The sequence below is a fragment of the Larus michahellis genome, chromosome 9 (assembly GCF_964199755.1).
Source record: "Larus michahellis chromosome 9, bLarMic1.1, whole genome shotgun sequence".
NCBI lineage: Eukaryota > Metazoa > Chordata > Aves > Charadriiformes > Laridae > Larus > Larus michahellis.
This window is the reverse complement of record NC_133904.1, coordinates 13,492,994-13,518,781: the sequence shown is the minus strand read 5'-3', so window position 1 is coordinate 13,518,781 and position 25,788 is coordinate 13,492,994. Positions and strand designations below refer to the sequence as shown.

The window sequence follows — 25,788 nt, the reverse complement described above, 5'->3', positions numbered from 1 at the left end:
GTTAAATCTGTAGGTGTTAATTTTAAATTTTAGGGGCTTTCCTCCCCTGTTACTGTTCTGATCGAGTGTTAATCAATTCAATTTGGAATTGCTTTTTGTCGTCTTGCCAGGTTTAACTCATCATTTCTTCTTTCTTTTGCTTGTTCTTGTAGGCCCCCCAGGTCCCCCAGGTAAGATGCTTGGACAATTGCCGTAACGTTTTTGGGTAATTGAAACAGCTGCCGGTACAAAATGTTGAAATGTAGAAATGTAGAAATGTGTCTTTTATGGAATAGTCTTTCTTTGCTAATTGGAATGAGGGAGGGTTGAATGACTGCCTGCCTTCATAATTTTTGTATTTAGGTCAACTTGTGCCCCTTCTGAGGGGGGAGGTTTTAGACATCATACTTTTCTAGTGGAGGGAATAGAATAGTTTCACATTTGCTAAAATCTAGTTGATCAAAACCAAATGGAATTAAGAGTGTTTAAGTAGCATTTAGCTGAAGAGATGAGTATATATATAAAAAACCTCCCAAGTAACCTGATATTATAATTTTAACACTTAAAACATCTCTTTAAAAACGTTGGTTACTGATTCCCCCCTCCCACCTCCCCCATCAACTTTCCTCCTTTCTTGTTTAATTCTCTCTCTTGGTTCTCACTCGTGTGGTTGCTAGGCTATACGAACGGTCACTTCCTTTCTCTTCCAGTGCTTTAGCTGTGGGTCTGCTTAGAATAATTCTCTGTATCAGAAAAGTATCGGGTACTTTTTGTTTGTGGGGTTTCAAATAGCGACAAAGAGGGAGCCATACCTTCTCTATCAACCAAACGTGGTTTGGCACTGCAGTGCTCTGGATAAGTAGGTAAATGCTTTTCCTGTTAGATGAGTCTGGCCACATTATACACAGCATTAAAGCTTTTGTGGCTTGTGGAAGGTGTTATAGTCCCTGTCAAATTCAGAAACAGGATGGGTTCTGCTGTGTTTGTCCTTCAGCTGGAACCCAAAAGGCTGGTCTGCGCTGGCCTTGATGCAAAATGCGTGCAGTATTCATTTCGTCCGGTTTTCTTACGCTAAGGGCAGGGCAAACTGGCACCCTACCTAGTGCACCCTACTTAGTGTACCCTATCAAAACCCATACTTTTTTGTTTGTTTGTTGTGGGTGGCTATTTTTGGTTTGGTTTGGTGGTGGGTTTTTTGTTGGTGTTTTGGTTGTAGCAGTGGGTAGTTTTTTTTTTTTGTTGTTGTGTTGTTTTGTTTTAAGGAAGATATTCTATTCACATGGAGAACATAATGGCCAGTTAGAGGACTTGGTATGTCTAAGGAATATATATATATATATATATAAAACACACTATATGTAAGTATGGTAGATTTAAGGATAAATTGTGTTTAACAGTGAAAATTCAGTTATGCTGTTTGGTTTGTTCAGGGCCTCCTGGACTTGATGGACTGCCTGGCTACAATGGATCAGATGGAGTCCCAGGTATACCAGGACAAAAGGGAGAACCAGGAATAAATGGAAAAAGAGGAAAAATAGGTAATTTTTCTTTTTGGGTGTGGGGGTGTGTTTAAAGAAGAAATCCTTTCTTACTGTTTATTCAGATGTAGCTACTTTTAGGTCTTTGTACAGGGAGAAGGGTTTCAGTGTTTACAAAGTTGCATGTTACAGAATTCTACAGAAGATGGTATATGTACGCTACAGAATATTGCAAATATCAGAAATAAATGATAGCTACCCAGTTAAATACAGGTGAACAAAACAAGTAGAGTGAATACATTTTGTATTAAAAAAAAAAGTGTTGATTGCTACTTAATACTGCAACAGTTGTTCTTGGTACGAAAATGCTTTTTATTTCTAGGTGTTCCAGGACCAAAAGGTGATCAAGGACAGAAAGGAGAACCTGGAGAAATGGGTTTACCTGGCAAGGATGGGATGCCAGGAGGAAAAGGCGCGAGAGGAGCCAAGGGTGAAAAGGGGGATGCAAGCAACGATGTGATATTAGAAGGTAGGAAGAAGTGCTCTCAGGAGCTCTTTCGCAACAGTGACCTTGACAAAGAAATATATACTCTGCTTCTGAGGCATGAATGGGATCTGCAGGAGCAGGACCAACCAGCATAACCATGTCATCCACAGTGAAGTTTGAGTATCGGTCTGCCCAGGAGATTATGTTCTCTTTTTAATGCAAGTCTTCACAGAAACTTCTCTGCTTGGGCTTTGGGTTGAGGTGTACGTGAATTCCACTCTGTCCAGTACACTTCCAGACAGTTGACCTCCTCCTGCTCTTTCTTGCGGTGTAGTTTTATTTTTCTGTTAGAAAATGAGGGGCAGATTTCCACTCAGGAATACATGAAGCAGCCACAAATATAAGCTGTGTACAATTATGGCACTGTAGCATCTGAAGTTGAGGTCTTAGAATACAGTAAGTAAAAGACAACAGTGCTTTATAACTCTCTAATGTGCCTGTAATCCAGACAGATAAATTGCATCGATGTCCTTCAACTTGTGAAGTTCCGTCTTGTTCACCTTCTGACAAACAGCATCCCACTGAGTTTATTGCACCGTATTTCTGTAGGCAGAAACCTCTTCAGAAGAGAGAGGCTGTTTTAGAGATCTGTCAAAGTCCATCCCGTGGGCACGTGCAGTTCTCTGCAGGTTGCCTGCAGGGCCTGCGACATCGTACTCTGTTTTGTTCATAGGTGCAAAAGGTGAACCTGGACCGCCAGGGCCCCCTGGACCACCTGGACCCCCGGGGCCCCCAGGAAAACGTAAAGGTAAAGCAAAGCTTCAGGAGAAGATATACAGCAGCAAATGCACAGGTTAGTTCTTTCTAGAATTATAAACAGGTTGAAGAGGCTCCAAGTCTCACAAAACCATAAGCATGTGTTTCATTTTGCTGGCATCAGTAAAACTGCACAAACTTAAAGGTGAGCATGTGCTAAGGTGTTTTGCTGAAATATGATCTGGGTAAGGCAGCAAGCTATCTGCAGTATAGCGTTAGCCTTTTAGTTGTGCTATGCTAATGCTCAGGCAAAGTATTTACACACGTTATTTTCTGTTAGGTGGGGTATATTTGGAAAGTAAGAGAAATGTAATTGAAAGTTTTAGATTTTAAATGCTGAACTTTAATTTTACATGTAAATAGAACACCTGTTAATCAGGCAACATTTCACTGTATTCTACAAAACAAAATTACCTGGTCATTGGCAGAACTGAAGCAAGCTTGAACTAGCAAAGACTTTTAAAAGCTGTAGGAATACAAAAGGATTCTCTGAGACTTTGAGTCCATTTGAATATGTAAGTTTGGGAGCGAGGTGATCTTGAGTTCTTTTTCCATTGTTGCTGTTTATCATTATTGTATCCTGAGTGACAGCTGGATCACAAGTCCCTTTTATTTCCTTTACTGTAGCTGTGTTGGTGAGATATATGGCTAATATTAAGAAAGGAAAAATTAAAGACAGAGTAGATTCTCTTCAAACTGGGGCTGCAGATTTCACATCAGCTACTGTTAGAACCAAAATATGAGTATCCAGACTGCCAGGTCATAGGCTGTATGCTGAAGTGTAGCAGCTGCTACGCGCCTTTTTTTTTTTTTTTTTTTAATAAAATCACTGATTAGAGTGCTGACATAATTAAGAGTTTGTCATGAGATATCTCTGGTGTGATTTTCAGGCGTGCTGGATACCAGTAAATACTCATGGATTGCACTTCATACTGTGTGGTGTTGGAAAAATCACGTCAGTGTTTCACGTCACAACTTCTATCCGTGTTTTAGAAAATCTTTTTCTCAAATAGATTAAAGCTGTGCCTCAGATAAAATCTGCGTTTGTGTGTGCATGTGCCCGTGTGTGTGTTTTAGTGAGTAAAATGCTGCCTCCGCTGTGTGGAGCACATCTGGAGAAGGTTAGTTGGCACGTACCTCCTCCTCCCGCAGGTGACTGGTTGGAAGTAGTCTGCTGTCTTGAACAGTATGTTGTAAATACATTGACAGATATAGTGTACTGAGCATATTCTTCCATGCCTGAAGTTTATATGGATTTAAATATATTAATAGTAGCTAAATACTTTGTGGAAGAAAGTGTTGGTGTCAATGTGATAGCAAAGACTATATTAATGTTCTAAAACCCTTCTATAGTACGCACATTTCTTACTGTGTTTTTACAGATGTTAGTATTTATCATAGAAGAATTTCATTTTAAACTGGATTTTTCAGATAGGCTTGAATTTCTTTTTGCATGTGTGAGTGGGAATAGCTTCTGAGAGGTTAACAGGGACATTGAGACTCACTGAAAGCATTTGCAACTTTTGTAATCAACTTTATTTTCAGCAACATTGAAAAGAAAATGTAATTTCTGTAATCTTTGATCTCTCTAACGCTGTGAACAATTCTGTTTTGAATTAGAAGTATAAAATGAGGGTTTGATTTTTCTAATGCTTCTAAATGCCACTTTGGGCACATTGAGGGGGAAGAATGGTTGCAGTTGGGAAGGCTGGTGCTTGGAAATCAAGGATGTTCTTACTCATCTTGTCGTGAAAACCAGCAGACATGTTTTAAAACAATTTCAAGATGAAAAGTCTGAAGTTGCTGGACTTTTGAAACTTCTGGCCAAAAATGTTATCATACATTCCTGAAAGCTCTCCCTCCAAAAACATACTGGTTTTGAGGCTTGCATTTCAAATCATCTCTACATACTGGAAGAGGAGAGCCTTTTTTTTTTTTTTTTTTTTTTTTTTTGGCCAGTGAAGAATTAGCGGTAGAAGACGAGAGGAGTTGGTGGTTTGGCTGCTCAGGCCATGGGGTTCTACAAACATTGTGGAATAGCGATAAGTCAAAAACTTTGGTTCAAGCTATTAACTGATTATGGAAAGCAAAGAGAAGCTACATCGTATTTCTGGCTTACTCCAGCTTGAGAAAGGAAGCAAACTTTTGGGTTTGGATCTACGTACTGGATCTGTCTGTCCTTGCCCTTTACCCCTGGATGGTGTTGCATTCCGGATGGTTGTGGCTTTCAGTGGCTGTTGCTACCCCCGCAGATCTGGGACGAATTAATGGGGTGATAAGTTTTTATGTCACCGCCATTCTGCACAGTTTGCTGAGATGAAAAACACTTTTTTATTATTATTATAAATGCTGTTAGCCAGAGGATATTTAATACCGAGTGGAACATATATCAATTACTTCTGCCTCTTATTTTTAATATAGCATGTAATTGTAGTTGTGGTAGCATGTAAGAACCTCAATCAGGAGATGCTGAGTATTGAAGTGTTAGAACAGAGCCCAAAGAGCCTCCTTAGAATGGAAAGTAGGCAGCTGGGGCAGAAATCTCATCCTGTTTGAAATTCAGAAATGCATCGACTGTTATCCAAGATAGAATTGGACCGTTTACTCAGGTAGCCTCTTTTCAAGTGTTGAAACAGACTGAAGTGCTTTGGAGGGTAAGCTGTCTGATGGATTTCTGAGGGGTTTTAAATCCCAGAGTGCAAATGGGAGTTATACGCAAATAACTCTGCAAAGAGAGGAGATCTTCCTCAATGAGCATTTATGTTTTATGAGTCAGTGGGCTGTGAGATCTTATCACCAAAACGCAAAGTATAAAGCAGCTTTTGTAATTAAATATTCATATCCCTTTGAAGAAGAGAGAATACACGTGCTGATTTACAACTGTAATTAACTTATTACATAAGAATACAAGCATGGTTTCTCTAAACTGAATTTTGAATGGGGTAAGACTTTATTTCTTGAAGAGAAGAGAATAATTAGTTGGAATCTCAGGTGTATTTTTCCTCAGTGGCAGTTAGCTGATCCTGAAGGAAACAAAACGTCCCTGCTCCACAGTCCCTCGCTCCATCCTTCCCACCCTCTCCAGACAAACCGGATCAATAGTTTTAATGTCTTGTAAACTCCACGAACTCTCAGCCAGAATATTTTATGATCAGAATAGTAGGTTACTTATCTTTTTTTGATGGAAAGAAAGCAGTGAAAATTCCACATGAGAGTCTCTGTATTTTTAATGTTAGTTGCTTTCTGTTTCAGGCACCTGGAAGTTCTCAGAAAACATTGCAAATATTCCCAAATCCAAATAGCGCACTCGGCTTCATTACAAACACTGACCCAGTCCTTGACTATTCTATAGTCTTAGATAAACTACTGTATGGGGAACTGCTCATTCAGTTAACTCTATCTATTGGACTCAGCACAAGAAAATGAACTTGTGCATTGTGCAGCTTATAATTTCTGCGTGTGGATTCCTTTTTTGAGATATTTTGAGATCAGAAGCTGGAAAGGGATCTAGACGGATTGCTATCAGTTTTCACCTTCCCGTGGTTGGGCTGACTGTTTGTGCCTTATTTTGGAGATACGCTGTGACACTTACAAACTTTTAAAGTCATATCACCAAATGTCCTGGATAAATGGGTGGGAGGAACACGTGGTGTTCTTCCTCTATCTGGGACTAGTTTTCTTCTGCGTGAACAGAGAGAGGATATAACCTGAAGGAGAAAACAACAACGCAGTATAATCTGCCCTTTTTTTCCTGAACGTCACACTACCCTTTCAGCGTTACTTTATAGTTATTTCATAGTTTTACTGTCTGTCTCATTTAAACTACATCACAAGCCTGTAAATCCTAGAAATATATTGGAAGGCAACAATTAAAATGCATGTGCAAAAGAATTTGCAGCCTGCATGTCAAGCAGTGTGAAATGCGTAAGGAGATGAAAGTTAAGAACGGAATGAGAAAACAAGGCTACAATGAAATCAGGATGCCTTCAGCAAAGAGCTGAGAACTGTTCTCTCTCACTGTTCATTCTAAGCAAAATGAAACGTGTCACATTATTTTAAAGGCAGAAGAGGCATCTGGGTTTATAGAAAAAGGTCCATAAGTATTTTCATTCAGGCATTGTTTTAACAGTAAATGCTAAGAGAAAACCCAACCGATTACGCTTTAGATAGTTGAGGGGTGGGGAAAAATGTCTCTAGAAAGATGTTTCCACATTTGTTTCTGATGTGAACCATTTCTCTGTGTGTAAGGAATACAGTGGGATTTCCCTTAGTCTTTCGTATTCCTTCTTTAATGCCATGGGTGACTGACCCGCATTCTTACGCGTTATGTGCTCAGTGCATGCGCCAGTGCTTTGTTACTGTCTCGGGCATTAACAGTTTAAGCAAAAGTTGCAGTGTTGCCTGCAGGATGCACCCCCGCTGCTGGGGTACGGGGATTTGGGCATGAAGCTTTTGAGTGTAGCCATCACTCATTCCCAAGAAACCATTTTTGGTATTACTGCTAAGTCAGCCAGCTGCCAGCTGTCTCAGCTGTCTGACGTTATCTAAGGAAAGAGATAATCCTGTCTTTCTAAGCAGCTACTCCGAAATTCACGGCTAAGGAATTGAATCTGTTGAGCAAAATTAGTTACTCCTCAACGTTGACTGTCAACCTGACAATTTTAAGGAGACAAACCAGCCCAAACACTTCATTTCCTGGGTAGAAGTGAGAGCAAGTTTTTTTAATCTCAATTTTTGACCAGACCAACCTAAGCTTTTTTCCCCCAGATGAAACAAAATCCCAGTTGTCATTCCTTTATTTTAGTGGTGTCACTGATGTGCACATCTGTCACATCAAATATGGAAAAATGACACGTGTTACCCTTTCTCTCTGAACTCTAGGTGACACGTGTGCTGTACCGAATGATGATACCCTGGCTGGAAAAGCTGAAGACAGAACCTCTGTTCCTTCAAAAAAAGCCGGTAACCTGCTACAGAGCGTGACTAACTGCGACTTACTGTTTTAATGTCACAGATAATGGACATGTGCTTTTTCTCTATTAGAATGTGTCATAACATCTGTAGGAAGTCCTGTTCACTTTGTCAGTGTACAGCAAACGTTTGGAACTTGGATGCGGGAACCTGCAAATATAAGCGATGAAAGGATTTGGCTTACCATGCATTTTTCAGGTACGCTAGTCCTAGTCACTGATCAAAAATGAGTTGTTACGCTAACAGCGCTTTCTTAATTCCTTCAACATAAACTAGTATTTCTAATCACGTATGATGGGTGTTTTACCCACATCTGTTTCAGAATATTTTCCATATTACCTGTATAACACTTGACTGTACATATGGTTATAGATACTTGTAGTATCTTTAGACATTTTCAGAGACAATATCCGATTTTGAAAATAGTTTGAGGATTTTAGGTTTTTTAACTAATCCAGGTTTAAATGGCTGTTGTTCATGCCTTTTTATTCTTTTCTTTCAGCAGTTTCCTATGGCTTTACTTCCCTCAATTGTAGCTAGAATTTTTGCCTTTTCATTTAGCCAGGCATGAAAACGAATCAGATGCTGCATGAACTACATTTAGTGCAGGAAAATTTCCAGGATCTATGTGGAAAAAGGGAATAGTTTCTGTATATTTACCAATTATGTTCAGAATTAGGGCCCGTCAGGTCAGTGGGAAGCAGGCCCTTGAACACCTCTATAGATTTTTTGGGGTGTTTGTGGATTATTTTATCATGTTCTAGCAAGTTGAATCACTATTGAAAACACAAATACAATTGTTGTCTGTCAGATATTTGATTGAGATTGACTTTTAGTAGAGATTGAATTTTAGGGTAGAGATTTCAAAATTAGATGAACCAAATGATAGTCCTTTTTTCATGTTTTCCCCTTCGTTTAGGAAACTCTATAAAAGAATATGAGAATTCCAATGCCTTGCTGAATGACAGCTACAGGATCATTAACATCACAGGATTCTTTTATGGATGTGGTCATGCAGTACAAAACAACTACCTGTACTATCAAAAGGGAGGAACCAATGTCATTCTGAAGTAAGTCAAACACAACTGGCTTAAGGCAAGTGATGTTGTGGAAGAAGGAGCAATGGGTTAGAGTGACAGAGGTCAACCTGGGAAAAGCAGAGCACTTTCCTTGTACCATTTTATATATCTTTTTGGTCCTACCTAGAATAGGAAGAATGGAGGAATGGTTCAAAATTTGTAGAACAACTAATTTTTTCCAATCTGTAACTAGAATGTGGGCCACCGGCCTTCCATTTGCGTGTGCAGATGCTGTGGGAGGAGAGGAGCGGGGAGGGTAGTCCAGGTCCATTACTCTGCCGTGTCCGTCAGTTCTTTGAGCATTGCTCAGCTCTGTGTCCAAGCGGCAAACGTGAGCAGTTTAGTACGTGATAGGACAACTGGGCCTCCAGATTAACAAGACACCATGTGCAGAGGTGACAAGAGATTTTTCTTTTGTTGATCCTGGGGTCCAGCAGGTTTCTGTTACACGTTACATTGCTGTGGGTGTTGTTGCGCTTGGATTCTTTGCTGTGTTCGTAATTGTGAGAAAGAAAAGGGAACTGACTAAGGAATCTGGAGGTCAGAAAAAAGTATTTGTTTAAAAAAAAAAAAAGCTGTGCATCCACCTGCATCAGAGTAAGAATTGGTTCAGCTGCATTTTGGGGGACCCAGATGAGTGGTTAAATGATTGTAGCCTACATGTGGAACTTGGCTTTCTAGAGCTTCTTGCTGGGCTGGTGCAGGCGCCTTGCACTGGTCTGAGCCGGCAGGGGTTGAGTTAATGCTGCTGGTGCAGAGGAGTGCACTCGGGCACCAGCTGAGGACATGGCGACCTGGTGGATTGCACATTCCGTTGTGGAGGGGTGGCTCTGCTGTCTGATTTCCTTGTAATAAGAAGCTCCTACAGTTCCCCCAGTGTATCTCCCTGAATTGGACCTGGGAATTACATCTCTATTTCTTCAGCTTCTACCGAGGACAGAGACAGACAATACAAATCAAAAACAAAATCTCATCTTGTGGGAAGAGCCAAAGAAAGACAGGCCAAGGGCAAGTGCAAGACTGCATCTGCTTTCAAGTCCTCTTACACGACTCTGATGTTAGAGCCAAGAACGTTACTGTACCGTACTTTGATGTCTATTCCCAAGCAGGTGTGAGTGCTGCCTTCCTATATTGATTTGGATGCCAAGGAATGTGAGCAAGCTGCTTGGATTCTATAATGTTTATTCTGTCAAAGACAAGCCCACTTTTTGGCAACCTCCTTTAAATATCTTTGGGGCTTTTTGTTTATACATCTGTAAAAGACCATCTTCTGTGTAAGCAATACAGTGTGATAGGACAGAGGTTCCATGCCTTTGCTTGGGCACCGTTAGTTGGGAAACGCCTTCACGTACAGATGAACACAAGCTATTCGTCGAATTTTCAAAACCTCTCTAAAGCTGCTGAGAGATGGCCTTTCTGTTCAGTTATTCACTCCAAGATTATTTACCTTCAGCACAGATAGGATGAGGCACTATGAATTCTGTGGCAGTCCTTGGTTTTGGGCTGCAGAAGAGCTTCTGGGAGTTTTGTATGGATTTAATAGAAAGAACAGATGAGCACCTGGTTGGTTTGTTTTGCAAATGTTGAAAAAAATATTTAAAAGGAGTTTCCAGTCATATTTAAAAGCTGGTAAAACTAGGTTTGTCTGAGATTTGGCAGGTTTTCTCATGATGGTCAGATCCCTGACATTGATTGCTTCATCCTTCCTTTTTTTTGTAACAAAGGATGTTTTGTTCTGATGGGTGTTTTGTTCCCACCTGTTATTTTTGGTTAACTTTGTTCATCTGCATGATCAGAGAAGTGTTTGTAGCTTGAGTCCCCTGCAGTTGATGAAAATATTACACTATATCTCCTCATTTACCCCAAGGTGCCAAAAGATTAAGGAATCTCTGAACCAACGGGAGTTTGAGGCTAGACTGCCCTTGACTGGAGGAGTGGAAGAGAACCTTCATGAGTGAAACCTCACTTTTCTGCTCCCTTCAGAGCAGGATTTTCAAATAAAAGAGGAAAAGACAGGGTGTTCTGTGTCGCAGATCTGTCATGTTTCTAATGAATCTTGAGATGCTTTTTATCTTGTTGTCTCTTTATAGAAAATAAATCCGGAAGAAAATCTGCATTTCTCTGTGACTGTTCCTGCTAAGGGCTGTCCTTCTAGCCCTTGCATGAGGTTATTTACAAATGTGAAGCAACTAACCAGATTAACTGGGTTGATACACATGTTTCTCAGAAACCTCCAGCCTTGAAGCCTTTTTCTATTGCACATACGTGCTGCTGGAATAGGGAGTTGCTGCAGACATGAGTTTTACAAAAGCTGAGGGGAACCATCTAGTTAGTCATTCTTGACTTTTCTTAGGATGATTTTTCCACTATAGGCTGTCAACGCCGCTTCCACAGAAAAATTATTCTTCCAGTATTTTTTCTTCTATTGTTCCTCGATCTAAAAAGTTCCTGTCATTAAGCCTGTTTTTTTCAGAAATCTTTTGTAACTGTATTGAGTAATGTTTTTGCTTTATTTGAGGAATGTGGAGCTCTACAGGTAGATGAAAGTCAGACAATGCAATGTGCTTCATTACAGAAGGCATTACTTAAAAGGATAAAGCATCCTCTCTCTGCCTTTGCTAAAGCACTGCATTTTTCAGTGATTAAATGCTCACTGCAAATGTGTCTTGATAGTAGCTGATTACCCTCTTAAACTACTAGAGGAACTCAGTTTAGCTGCTCAATGCTGCTGTCCTCAGATTATCTTCCTATTAAGGAATTTCAAGGAATAAAAACAATTTTATACATCAGAGATGAGACATTCAGGCTGTCCTGTTGGAGGCCAGCATGAGGTCAGCGTTTTGGCTCTGCAGAAGTACAATTTTTATTCCTTTGATGTTTGCTTGAGCAAATCACTGCATTATCTGAACTGTTTTCAAAAGAGGAACTCTAAGACTAGGTGAACCTGCCCAGAATTCACGCTGGTTTGGTGAATCACATTTTCTGCCTTTAGTTCCCACCTAGTAGAAAGCAAACTTCTGTACAGATTTTATTTCCCAAGTTTGGGCCTTCACCTGGTATCGAATTCTTTTTCATACCCATTCTTTTTAGTTGCCTCTTTCATCCTAGTGATAATAAAGCTCATAGACTAAATAAAGTGAAACCTACCAAAGGGAGTTCATGCTCTTGGGCATCTTTTAGGCTGGTTATTACCTTGGAATTTTCTCCTGGTGTTTTGGAAGGTGCTTTGAGTGTAATACTTCATTTTAAAAGACATTAGAATGCTCCTTGAACTCGAGTATTTTCAACAATGATTTATCAGTAACGCGCTCTGAATTGATTCAACCAACTGGTGTGTACACAAATGAATTTTTAACGCGGCATACTGAATACTTACTTTATCTCATTTCAGACTCGGGCTCGATAAAGCATCGTTGGGCACACTGCTAATTGAAAATGCCTTATATCATGGTCGTAACTACCTCTTTTCTAACTCGAAGACATATTTCAACGTAGCAGTGGATGAGAAAGGTCTTTGGATTATATATGCCTCAAGCACTGATGAAAATATAATAGTAGCACGTGTTGATGAAGAGACATTTTCAGTCATTCGGCATATCAATACTACGTATCCGAAGTCCAAGGCTGGTAATGCATTCATAGCGTGTGGCATTATGTATGTCACCGATACTAAGGATATGACAGTAAGTTTTGCTTTTGATTTATTGAAAGAGAAGCAGATTGATGCAAGGTTTGAGTTACGGTCTTCACAGTCTGTTCTTGCTATGCTTTCATACAGCCTAAGAGATAAGAATTTGTATACGTGGGAGAACGGGAGCTTAATGGTATACCCTGTACATTTTGGCAGATGAATGTATTTTAAAATGTCATGTATGGCAGCCACGTTTGACTAAATAGATTATTTAAAGCTATATGCTATACACACGGGGGTCTCCTCACTTGGTATAACTTTCTGTTCACCGATGGTGGTTTGTGAGCGTGCATAAAAGAGAGATCAGGGGCCTTTGTACAAACACACTTCAATTATATAGGCCATTCTCGTCTTTTAAAAGAATAGCTGTTGAATATTGCAGCTGGCACACAGTTAGCACAGACTTGCTTTTGTTTTTCCCCTGATATTCAGCCAATAATTATATCTAATGTACGTTGATTATTCCATGGTTATATGCTCAGCAGAGACTATTTATAACTTTCAGTTGCAATCATCTTATCTGCAGTCATTTTCTAGTCAGTGATTATGGTCTAGTATAAATGTCTAAATAATGAACTTTTGTGTACAAATACCTTTGTCATTTTCACTTAATACTTTCCACTGATTTTCTGTGAACATTTTTCTGGACAAAGATACACAGCTGTTAAAAATAAATGGGATGGAAATAGTTGTTTAAATAGAAAAAAAAAAAGGCATAAAGCTTCAAATTTGACAAGTCCAGTGAAATAAAAAGGAAAATCCAGCTGAAGTACTTGGAAAATGGGAATAATGGCATTATTAAATATTGAATAGATACGAAATTGTGTTTAGTGAATGGAGTGTGGGAAGAAAAGTAACAAGGTATAAAATTGAAGATGTAAAATTTATGATTAAAATTCCCTTTTTAACAGTTTGAGTTGCTTGTGTTGCTACAGATGCTTCCTTGCCCCCACTGCCATGTAAACTATACCACTACAACTTGCTTATAACTATACTTAATTATAGTAAGGTATATGTCTAAAAAAAATTTTTCCCATGTTCATCCATACAAATGGAATCCTAAAATGAAGGGTATACTTTTTTGCTGCTATTCTTAGAAAAATGAAATCTGGAGCAGGAATGCATGTATTCATCATAGTGCTTGGTGACTTCATTTGTTGTTAATCTTAATTCAGAGATTGCCCACTCACATTCCAATTTTTGAGAGAAATAATAGGAGTTTTTTGATTTTAATTTTGTTCTGATTTTTATTTCAGATTTCTAAATTCAACATTGAAACATAAATCCCTACTGTTGCTTTGTGTATCTGTATTCAAAAATCACACTCTCAGAAAACCCCTACCTGAATTTCTAAGTGATATTGTTAAAGTTCATGGAACTCATCCAAACGTTTAGAAGCAAAGTATCACTTAAACCCTGAACTGCACTGAGCTGTTTAATACCCGTGTGACATCCAGGCACCATCACGGGGATTAGTGAGTTTGGGCATGTCTGTGCCTGCAGAACCTTGTCTAGCAGATGTGCTGGAAAAATCCCTGTGCTGCAGCTAAAGCTTCCGTGTGTGACACGGTGACGGCTGGGCCTGGGCTGCATCCTCTCTTCTCAGCATATACTTGCTGCTTTCGCTACGGCCAGGATTCAGGCCTTGCGTGCTATGGAGAGAGATGCAGAGGGAAACAAAAATGTGTAATTAATACTTTGAACCTGTATATACATGAAAACTCGTATACCAAGAATTCTGTCTATACTTGTAAAGTGCAAAACTTCACAGTCCAGAGCTCCAGTTTGTGTACGTGGGCTTCTTTTGACTTTTGTGGGGTTTCTTTTGGTTGGTGGGCTTTTTCATGGGGTTTTTGGTTGTTGCTTTCTTTTTTAAATTGAATTATGGTACTAAAATAGACTTTTTGGCTAAAAAAAAAAAAGCTCGGCTATATACTTGGGCAAATACAGTTCATACCAGATGTGACAGGTTCTAGATCACATGCCTTCCTTAGATTATGTTGAATTTCTGAACGTCATTGTTGAGCCACTCAGCTCAACCTCTTGGAGAAGGCAGGCCACCAAGTTCTGCCTCTTGTCTCAGTGACAGAACCAGGCTGTGTTTCTTGCAGGTGCCTTTGTTGGAGAAGAACTAAGTTCTGTTAACCTTATGCTTTTCTAGGACAGCTGAAAATAAAGTGCAAACAGCTAATCCTTTTTATCTCAGTACAGTCTGAGGTCAAGTTAAAGCTAGCTCAGATACCATCCAGTCAATCTACTGGAGGTTTAGTTAAATCTTTAAATGTAAAGAAGAGTTCTGGAATGGACTGTTCCACGAAATAAAAGTAATTTATTTAACTTACAAAGGGAAAACTAAACAATGACATTTACTCGTCTTTCTTTTCATACTTCCCATACTTCACAGCCTGCAATTTAAAATCACCTTTGGAGAAAGGTGCTTTTTGTTCTAGTATATTTTACAATACAGCACAGACATCAAAATTTTCATTGGAGGAATAAGACAGTTTGTTAACATTTAAATACGCAGACATCCGTTCCAGTCTCTTAAGAACATGGTTTTTGTTTACAACAGAAAAATACATCTGACAACAGTAGCTAGTTATATTACAAGCAAACAATATTGAACTCTGCATAGTTTATACAATATACTGTGGTAATAATTTAATTACCAGTTTTATCCACTATTTACTAGCTGGCCACATAAAGCCTGACATTCATCTGAAATGTGGCATTATACGTTCCATTGGTATTCTCTTAACAGCTTCATTTAATGAAGTATTTCCTGGACAAATGAATTTCAAAACTAAAAGCTGACTAGAATCATGGATGTCTTCACTACAAACATTTAGTGCTTACGATACGTTCCTAAAGTAAAGGCAGGTTTCCAGTAGAAAACGTAGCTGTCAGAAAGAAAGGAAAATAGTGTGCAAATTAAAAAACATCGCATTTAAAAATGTGTTGATGTGCAAGTTACAGTATCAACTGTGTATTAATACTAACTGGGAAAAATAATATCTCAGCATAAAACGATACATGTCTCAGTACGTTCTTGATTGCACATGTTCCACGGCATTTGCATCCATTACACTTTCTTGCGAAAATCAAATACACTGAGTACCCTTAATTAAAACTAAACTATTTTACAATGAGAAGTTGTACACATGCTTCAATTAGTGGGAAAAGTGGAATAAAAATAATCAGAATCACATCAGAAATGCTTACTGACTTGTAGAGCCACAGTGCTTGTTAAGTGACTGACAATCGTCAGAATCTTTACAATACACCTACTAAATGCAGCTCGGGGGTTACTGAGCAGTAACCCCACCTGCGACTGACTGCACTGGGTTTAAGTCTTTGCTTTTACAATACCCTACATGCATTTCCACCCCAGTGATCCCTAGGGGCATACTCAAAATACACCTGTTGTAAAAGTATTTTTTTTTTAATCTTTTTTCCCCATAATACTTAATGCTGCAGTAACTGCTCTGAAAGGAAACAGAATGTCTCCTTCCCACAGTTGTGTATCACCGTGATTTTAGCTACTTAAAGGGACATTTATAGAAACCCAGGCTTAGCTCACATAACACTACAGAATGTCAAAAATGCCCGAAGGTACATTGAAAGCATTGGGAAGAACCCTCATTTTCAGTGTGCCATCTGCTCCACAGGAGAAGATACGATTCCCTTGCACAGTTTCAATCTGGGTGACACCAGCACCGATGTTTCTGAAAATGGACTGCTTAGCATGTTCATTTTTAAATGAGTGAATTAAATTATAGCCAGTCAGCCTCCACACCTGTATCAAAAGAATGACAAATAACAAAAGGAGATTAAAATTAGGATTTGTATTTTTTCCTAATGTTTCAGATTCCTGCCTGTTTTAAACCTTATTCAGCAAAGATAAAGGGTATTTTTTGTTGTCTATTAACAACAATTACAACAAGTCCAAGAATCTTGAGAGGCTCCTGATGAAGCATAAGGCTACCTTAACGCGGGCCAGCTGGTTACCCGGCAGCCTGAAGCTAGTGCCTCTCCCAGCTTCCCCCCAGCAACCTGCAGAAATGGCCAGGGTGCATTTTTATCCAAGCTGGTATTGTCAGCTTTCCAGCAGGTGGAAATGCTTTTCTGCTAAGAAACACTGCAGAGAATAAGCTGCATAATTAGAAAGCCTGCAGAGTGGTGGTACGGCTGGCTGAGCTCTCTGCTCTGTCCTCATCAAGACCAGGCCACGAAGCGTGTGGAGGCACAGAAAGCACCTATTAAACAGTTGCAGCCCAGGTAAAAGGAAAGAAACTGTATTCTCCTTCTCTTTACCATATTCTTGTATTTCCTTCCTTTCGTATTCAGGAAATGCACCCTTTAAAACTGTATTTATGGGGGTTTTTTTTGTTCGTTTTTGTTGGGTTGTTTTTTTTGGGGTTTTTTGGTTTGGTTTGGGTTTTTTTGTTTCTTAATACTATGACATCTCAGTATCTGTCTGGGGCTACAGCACCAAGAGAAAAACCAATCTGGTGCTACAGAAACTTTACACAATGTGTAAGTTACTGTGCGCCCCCTGTATTACAAAGAGAAATATCCAAAGGCAAAACCAGAACATTTTAAGAGAAAAAAAAAAAAGTTAAGGTTTTGGAGTCATGCACTTTGCTTTATGCACTTAAAATTCAGTCACACAACTTTAAAAAGACTGTTTAATCTTCTTTAGCGCAGAACAAAACCTACTTGTTTTAGGAAGGATATTAGGATATTGAAGTTTACGTTATACATGTAAGGCAAGCATCCTGCATATCAAGTGTAGGTTTGGGCTTTTGGGTTTTTGTTTTGTTACTGCGTTCATCTGGCTATTTACAGCATGCTGATCAACATATGTCAATGCATTACTTCAGCTAAATACTCCCCTCTACAACTCGGCTCCTCCGATACCTTACCTTCATGTTACCTTCCGCTGAGCCTGTAACAAAATAGTCCTCAGAAGGATCCAGTGCAAGGGCCTTAACGGCTGATTCATGTGCTTGGAAGGTGTAAAGGATTTGCCTCTGTCTGATGTCAAAGACGCAGATATATCCCTTCCTGCCTCCAGAAATGAGCAGCTGATGTTTAGGTGCGTACTGAAGTACTGTGGCACCGTGATCGTGACAAGTGAAGGCTGAAGAAGGAGGATGCCAGAATTTAATAGACTTGAAACTGTAAGTACCTTTTGATCTTAAAATGCATTTCTTCTAGAAATTGTTATCTGAATATTTTCTAACTTGACAGATACATTCATTTGTATGGGCAATGTCATATCAGCGGACAGCTTTTTGCTCTGTAAGAGCTACATAGATCTAATGCACAAGAAAGCATGATGTGCAGTCTAATTTATTTTAGAATACAGGCACATAACTGAATTTAAAAAATTGAGAAGATATAAAGTTCACCATATTAAGTTCAATTAAATTCCTGAGTTAGAAAGAAAATAATATAGCTGAACTAGAAAAATCAAAGTAAATAATAATTACCTTATAGTTATGTAGTAGTATTTTCTAATTTCCTAACCTATTTTTCATAGGAGCCATAACACGATTTCTTTACAATAAGGGTGAACTTCTGTGCAATGTGCTAGTTTTAAAATAGGGATCTCAGAATGTACCTGTTGCTTATTCAAGTACTGCAGTTGTTTGTAGATGTTTACAATCTTTTAAAAGCCCAGGTTATTATATTTGGATTTGTACGTATTTTTCTTTCATAGTGCAACAAGATAGACTTTTGCTTTAGTTTGTTACATAAAGATTAAATTATTGAACTTGGTCAAATAGACACAAACATCTTTTTAAGTAATCCAGTCCAAGTGCTGAAAAGACAAGGGCAGGAGACAGAAGGAGCTGCTTCTGCTACCTACAGTTGTCCTTCCCTCTGTGCTTCAGCAGAGTACTGGATATATTAAGTCAGTGCTAGTTTAAGTGAAAGCCTGCATTCACATAAGAGTTCCATAATGCAGCCTTCATTAGTCAACTGTTAATTATTTTTTTTAAGGACCGTATTGAAATATTTCAGACTTTATTAATACTCACAAACCTAGCTTTGTATATGACGTTCATTCTTCATACTTTTCTCTATAGAGAGCAGATTAACATCATGCCAGAGACTCTATAGTCTCGGCTCTGGTGCATGCATTAGTGTGCAACACGTATTTACACCAGTCCCCCACTGCAAATTCTTCCCCTTGCCCCAAATGCACACACATGCTGTATTGCCTTAGTCAATAAGAAGTAGAAGTTTAATTTTCACTGCGATACTTACCATGTATAAGACTGTTACCAGATGAAACCAAAGTGTCCCAGAGGCACACATTTCTGAGGGGGGAAAAAAAAGTCATTATGGCCTGTTGCTAAGTGATTCCTGGGGTGATGTGACTCAGAAAGCGTTCACATTTTATGTCAAAGCCTGGCAGGTAGAACTGAACAAGGAGTTCTTGACTCTCTGCAGTCATTGGAGAGCATGTGCAAAGAGTTAAAAGCTTTAATTCTTTCTATGCTTTTTTATGCTTCTTAGTGAAACTATACTTTCTACCTTTAAGACGTGTATTAATCCTAGGTTGTATCAAGAAATTACAGAAGTTGTTCTTTCCAGAGAAAAAGAATTATCTTGCCTTTGCTGAACATATTTCTCCCCCCAGCAACAGTGTTATGTAAAACTAGTTGCGTTTCGAATACACCTTGAAAAAAAACCTGTTTAACTGTTGACCACTCCTCACAAAAACTAAATTTGGGAAACAAGTGGCTGAAGGAATGATGGTCAAAGAAATCATCTGGCAAGTTCAAGCTGTAACAAAGCCTTAAAACATCAGCCACACATGTAAGCACAAGAGCCAGCAAGTTAATGGAGATGAATAGGTAGCTTTGGTGAAATTCCTTGTTGTTTCTTTAAACACACCTGTTATCATTGGACTGTCCCGATGTTGCAACTAGACTTGAAGAGGTAATAAATGCAAAGTCACTTGTGGTTTTACTGTGGCACTGCCAACTCTATTAAAAACAAAACAAACAAAAAAGATGCAATCTTACCAGTTGTAGTCTGCATCAAAAGTTACTACCAGCCTGATGTCACTGATAGCAGTGACAAGCAGTCAAACACAAGCAGTCTTTTAAACAAAGTTTAAAAACTGACAGGCAATGCAGTTTGAAACCTCAGAGAATGGAGCAATGGATTAAATAACCAGTATAAAATAAAAAGATACTGAAATAAATCAACTATAACAAATCCATAATATAGTGTATCACAATAGCCTGAATTTCAAATTTAGCACGGTCTTCGTGTACTGTTAAGAAGCAGTGAAAAGAACTGAAGCGTGTATTTTTACTAAGTTTTTGGGTTGTAAAGTCATTACTGTCAGCTCTGATTTTTAATTTATTCAAGGGCAATGCTGAAGTAGTATTTGTAATTACAGTACAGCGTATGATTATTGTACAATTAGTTTTCCAAAGACGTATCATTGAAACACTCCAGTTGTTTTGATAAAGTACGCCAATTAAAAAGCAGAAAAATGCAAAATGTCTCATTGAAACTCTTATGCTCTTGGCCTGTCTGAAGTCTCAGAGACTTAACTTTCCTCTATAAAAAGAAAAAAAAATAAAAAAATTTGTGTTTACTTACCAGATAGGGCTTAGGATTTGAGGTGGTTTGGTTTACTTGCCAAATACTTAGAAATCCTTCACCATCAGCAACACCACACTGCAAGGGATGAACTGCATTTATTAGCATAACGTACTCGGTTACCAGATGCTTACTTCATGGCAGTAAACACCTGACTGCAGGAAAAAACCCACCTAACCCACCAGACCATTGCCGGCACATTAAACATCAACAACAATGACTGTCAGGTACAAAAAAAAAGTAACTTAGAAGCCAAGTGAGTTCAGTGCTGATTATTTAATGATTGTTGCTCTCCTACATACCTAACTCTTTTCTGGAAATGCAGGCTTTTTAAGTGTAGAGGCTTACCTTTCAAATCCTCATTTTAAATACTCAAACTTACAGAGGCATCATTATTCTAGGACTCTACTTGAAAATGCTAGTAAGGTAAGATGCATGCCATAAAAGCATGATCAAAACAATTATGGAACAAGTATGCTATATCATGAATGCATACAATTAATGCTGTACGTTCTATACAGCGTATTCTATACCTATAAGCATTTTCCAAAATGTTTTTAGAAATCTTTATAATTATTTTTTGTATTTTCTCCTTTTAGTCAGGTTTTATGAGTCCTGCCTGAGTGACCTGCATGTGAAGCAGCAGGAACAACTAGTACATCTTAATTTCTTACTTAAAATTGATTCCCATGTGACGTTAAGATTGCAGTATCTCAAAACATAATCAAAACACTAATTTTTAATAGAAGTTCAAATGAGATTTTATGCTACCTGAAAATAGGTATGCTAGAAGATACATTATATTTCCAGCTATTTCTAAATGTTGAGCTTTTGCTGTTTTATAGCTGTCTTACAGTCATGCACCAATCAATTTAATCCACTTTTAATGGCTTTTAAGTATAATGAAGTTAAATAGTTTGTCAGTAAAATGCAGACAAGACCTGCTGAAGTTAACGGAATGGACAATATGAAAAACTGGAGAGGTGGGTATTCCTCCCAATTTCTTTCTTTGACCACTCGGTATCTCGTATACCTCACAGAATCATTTCCGGCCAAAGTGTATGGCTCTTTTGTACTCTCTGCTCTTCACTGTACTGGAGTATACTTAATTCTTCAACTAATAGGCTGCATTACAGGTATCTTCTCGGTAATGCATTCCGTCAAAACTTTATCTTGGCCAGAATGAGAAGCGTGAAGCACTTCTTGAAGACCTGTGCCCAGATTGTACAAGTTTGCTTCTACAAAATAAGTAAGCTCAATATTTTTTCTTAAATGTTTCATTTAAAAAGGTCACCACATGGGAACACAGATTTCAGAACAGGGAGAACAAGAAGTCTGAAAATGCGGCAAGTGGGATATAGGTTAGCAGCGTGAAGTTCACAGAAGAGAAAGGAGAATAAGGGTCAGCGTTTATTACAAAGCTTCCATATGCAGCCAAAATGAACGATATGATACTGCTTATGCCATCATTCTAGGATATCTTAACAGTTTTGCGTGTCACCGGTTAAAACTGTTTTAGAGGTCACAGCACAACCAAATGTTTCCTTAGGAATGAAAAAAGGAAAAATCCTAGATGTCGTACTTGCCTTATTGCCCTGGGAATTGAAATACATTCTTGTAACCCTGGCATTCCCAGCCTGCCGGAAGCATACCAACTGCTGCGGCCTTGTCCACTCAAACATTCGAACACTACCATCTTGTGCTCCTGTAAGATCTAAGATTCAAAGATAGATCTTCATTAATACTACGTACTACCGTATTTTATAGAAAATTATCTACTCTGTACTAGTAAGTGTGATTCACTTACAATACTGATGGACTGGATGTGAAGCCATTCTCTTGACGTTATTCAGATTCCTTTTAATAAGCTTCATATAAAAAAAATTAAAATATTTTTTAAAAAAAGACACACACAGTCTTCAATTTTGTTTATACCACTACATAGTGAGTGTTCCCCAGTTAAAAAAAACCTGTTAAGCTAACATTATTTGCATCTAATTATGTTTAGTTGCAGTATGGTAGTTAAAGCCTGTTTATGACAGCTTTTATAAACGTGAAAGTTCAAACAGTATGAATATTATCTTCTATTATACAAAGAACTTAAGCAGATGCTGATGTGTATGCTTTTGATATTAGTCCAATGCAAGAATTTAAAGTTTGGGATTGTTCTGGTTTTGTTTGGCTTTGTTTTGTTTTGTCCCCAGAAACTCCAGGTCCTGCCTGAAATTCCCCACAAGAAAGAGAAAAAACCTGATTGCCCTGTTATTTTCTATGTCACAGTAACTCTGTGCCACAATATGCAAGAAAATGCTTAGTTTGGCTGCCTTTTTGGAGAGGTCTAGGCCTTTTATGTCACCATTGAATTAACAGTATAATAACTAATGCACACCAGGTCTCTCTACTAAATAGTACACTGAAAAAAGCAGCAGTGTCCTGAGCTGCACGCAACAAAAGCACTTACCACACCAGCTCCAGTGCTGGTTTGGCCACTGCCCAGCCACGGCATGGATGGGGATGGTTGTATCTGATTCACTCCAAAAGATGGTGCAGTTGACTGAGTTAGTGTTGTGGTAGAACCACGGAAGTCAATATCATCAGAACTGTGAAAGAACAGCAGTGTTCTGCTTTAAGCAAATGTTGCTTTGCTACCAATTCTGTTTGCTTATGTCATTGTCAAGAGCCTACTGGCAGTGGGTAGAGGAAGTGATTATAATGAGACTATAAATTGACAACTCCTGCACTTACATTGTACAAACACTTCCCACGTGCTCCAAAGCTATCGGTGTTCAGCCTCAACAGATGATCCTAACTGTGGTAGGTAGACGTTGAGAAGATAAGCTCTCTTGAGAAGAATATTGTTGGAATATTCCTGACCTGCGTGTGTATACGTGTATCTGATCTGTGCAACGGAGCGTGGTACAGATGAGTGCTTGCTGCAGCTGATACAGTCACAGTTCTCAGCACAATAATGGAGGAGACAGCAATTCAGGCTGCTGCATTATACAATTAGCATCAGCTACCACAACTCGCCTCAGCACTGCAATGATGCAACTGATGTGTTTATAAAGTAGCACTTCCTTTATCAGCTTATGCACCACGGGATTTTACTGCACTGTGCCATGCACACATACCCCAAATACTCAACCCCCTCAAAACCTTAGTTTCTCCATGTGTAAAACAACAAAGACAGTAATTGTAATTATTCCTTTGCCTTCCCTCACTCCTTTGTAAAGCAATCTGAAACCTACTGAAGAAGAGTAATTGACATTTTTTGTATGATCCACTTGTGCTTACACAGGTATTGTATAAGCAGCCTCACAGAAAACCAATACTTTTAATGTAATCACAAAGAAACAATCCTACCTTTTAGACTCTCTGTCATATTCTTCCCCAATCCATATAAATGACTGAGCAGCCAGTAGAGCTGAAATATCAAGTTCTTGAACATCGTGTGTAGATGCCAAAACAATCTCATTGCTGTTTGCCTATGCAGCACAAATAGAAAATTAATACTAACTATAATTAAAATATTTTTCTTACACTTATAGTATTTGAGGCTTACCTTATTAACTGCGAACGCCATTATCATATCCGATTCTTTGTGAATTACTTTTGCTTTTCCTCCAGGGTAGCCGAGATCTGCTTCAACCTACAAAACATTTGTAAGAAATTTCAATTAGCATGAAAATCCATTTTGTAGTGGTATATTCAGACTGCAAAAATCTATACAAAATTCATGCAAGAAAAGTTCAGTGGCCTCAGCATCGTTTAGGAAGCTAAACTTTAGACTTCTCATACTCTTTGGTGTTCTGGAAGCCAAAAGTTATATTTGAGTGTAAGAAACACAAAGTTGTGTGTGCAACACTATTTACAAGGTGTTCACTCATCCCAATTATCAGGACATCCAAAGTTAATTCACTGATTAAAAGCCTGCCACACAGACTACACAGAACATAGAGCTTCTGTTAGTCACATTAGAGAAAGAAAAGCCAGTTCCACAGAACTTTTAAGAATGTGCTCGAGGTTTGGGAGAAGGGATACTACCTTGTTTTTGTGATCTTCTGCTACGCAGTTTTGTTTGACCTGCTCCACACGATCTTCTACAGACTACATAACATCACACAGTCACAAACACAAAACACATGCACAAACAAATATAAAAAAAGAATGAAACATTCCAAACTAGATTTTAAAGGCCACTCTGTCAGTAAATGATGACAAATGTATTTTTAACTTTTTATAAAAGGCACAGAAACTAAGACAGGAATCTAAACAAACTCACTTAAAATGTAATGCCTCCTAGATGAACACAAAATGTATGATATAGTAAATAAATGGAGGGGTAATACACACACAAACTCCATACTTACAGGAATTCCTAAAGATATTAAGTAGTATACTTATTTCCCATGGTTTTTATGTGTTGGTTTAAATTTTCAGTTCGAACTCATTACAGTTGTAACTGGTACAATTCATAAAGCCCCATATTATATATTACTATATAATATTACTTTTATATGTATATATTACTCATGCATATATACATATACACAAAGTAATAGCTCATTTAAATTTCTTTTTCGATATGACACACACAAAAAATATTATGTGAATACTCAAATTTCTTTACTTATTACCATTATTGCAAACGTTCTGTTTCTTTATTAGGACAGTATTCAAATACATAAAGGTAAGTTGAGATATGTCTCGTCTAAAAATATTTGGTTCAGTTGGTATTTCAATAAACAACATGACAGTCATGTTGATTTAAAAAAAATCCACACATTGTTAAATGAAAGAAAGGAAATGCCAACGAAAAGATGGGAAGAAAAATTAAAAGAAATAATGAAGAGACTGAGGAACAGTTATAACTCAGCTGTCCTTTAAAAAGTAAGTTACATCCTTTGTTTACCTCACTTTGCTTTCTTTTTTTTGTGAATATATATCTTATGAAAGTCTCCTGAAGAAGTTCTTGCTTCACAAGAAAATGCCAGAGCCTTTTTGCTGGAAGAGCTGAATAATCCTTTGATCTGGATAAAACAGAAGGGGGGCGGCGGGGAAGAGGGAAAAAGCGTCAATGTAATTAAAGGTGGACAAAAAAAATTAATCTAAAGAAAGACTCTGAACGAAATTACAAATTTGAAGAATAAAAAAAAAAACAACCAAAGTTTAATCTCCAATTTGTTCAAGGCAAATACTGAGATGCTTTTTTCTTGCAATTTTTTTAAAATCCACATTATGTCACTAACTTACAAGTACTACAGTTTAATCTGCTGACTTGCGTTTATGTTTGTATTTGCACTCCGCTAAAACTGCTTTTATGTTGGAATTATGCTGGCTGTACAGAATTTCCTTATGTATTTCTTTCAGTATTCAAAAGAATTCAGAAGTAGTTAGCTCAGATATGAGCCAAATAAAATTCCTTGCCTCAGCTTTGAGGCCAAATAAATATTTCTAAAGAAACAGTGCATGTTTGTAAGAATATTTTAATAAAATCCTATAGCAGTATCAACCATGCAAATCCAAAGTCATATATAATGAGCAAACCTAAAGTTGTATTTTAGTATATTGAGAAAAGCAAGCTATTTTTGAGTTGAAAACATGGTTCCCTATCTGCATTTAAAGATACCTGCAAGCATGACATTGGTCTGAACACAG

At 38.2% G+C, this 25,788-nt stretch overlaps 2 protein-coding genes across 5 annotated transcripts in view; one reads left to right on the top strand and one right to left on the bottom strand.

Annotated features, from left to right (window-relative positions):
• The window catches only part of GLDN (gliomedin), a 121,661-nt gene extending 107,900 nt beyond the window's left edge, over positions 1–13,761 (top strand). For all 3 annotated transcript variants that reach the window (XM_074600735.1, XM_074600734.1, XM_074600736.1), the window contains exons 3-10: positions 153–170; positions 1,410–1,517; positions 1,840–1,986; positions 2,678–2,797; positions 7,642–7,722; positions 7,804–7,929; positions 8,651–8,801; positions 12,202–13,761. In XM_074600735.1, the coding sequence (XP_074456836.1) occupies positions 153–170; positions 1,410–1,517; positions 1,840–1,986; positions 2,678–2,797; positions 7,642–7,722; positions 7,804–7,929; positions 8,651–8,801; positions 12,202–12,661 (1,211 nt within the window). In that variant the 3' untranslated portion in view covers positions 12,662–13,761. The remainder of the gene's footprint in view (positions 1–152; positions 171–1,409; positions 1,518–1,839; positions 1,987–2,677; positions 2,798–7,641; positions 7,723–7,803; positions 7,930–8,650; positions 8,802–12,201) is intronic.
• A 1,042-nt stretch (positions 13,762–14,803) lies between these two features.
• Positions 14,804–25,788, bottom strand: part of DMXL2 (Dmx like 2) — a 54,451-nt gene continuing 43,466 nt past the window's right edge. Inside the window, exons 33-44 of one of the 2 annotated variants that reach the window (XM_074600701.1) lie at positions 25,043–25,160; positions 24,175–24,237; positions 23,693–23,779; positions 23,494–23,615; positions 22,592–22,730; positions 21,938–21,998; positions 21,717–21,844; positions 20,131–20,208; positions 19,411–19,502; positions 18,778–18,830; positions 17,427–17,644; positions 14,804–16,297 (exon numbers count right to left, since the gene is read on the bottom strand). In XM_074600701.1, coding sequence (XP_074456802.1) covers positions 16,088–16,297; positions 17,427–17,644; positions 18,778–18,830; positions 19,411–19,502; positions 20,131–20,208; positions 21,717–21,844; positions 21,938–21,998; positions 22,592–22,730; positions 23,494–23,615; positions 23,693–23,779; positions 24,175–24,237; positions 25,043–25,160 — 1,369 coding nt within the window. In that variant the 3' untranslated portion in view covers positions 14,804–16,087. The remainder of the gene's footprint in view (positions 16,298–17,426; positions 17,645–18,777; positions 18,831–19,410; positions 19,503–20,130; positions 20,209–21,716; positions 21,845–21,937; positions 21,999–22,591; positions 22,731–23,493; positions 23,616–23,692; positions 23,780–24,174; positions 24,238–25,042; positions 25,161–25,788) is intronic. The other variant, XM_074600702.1, reaches the window with a different exon arrangement.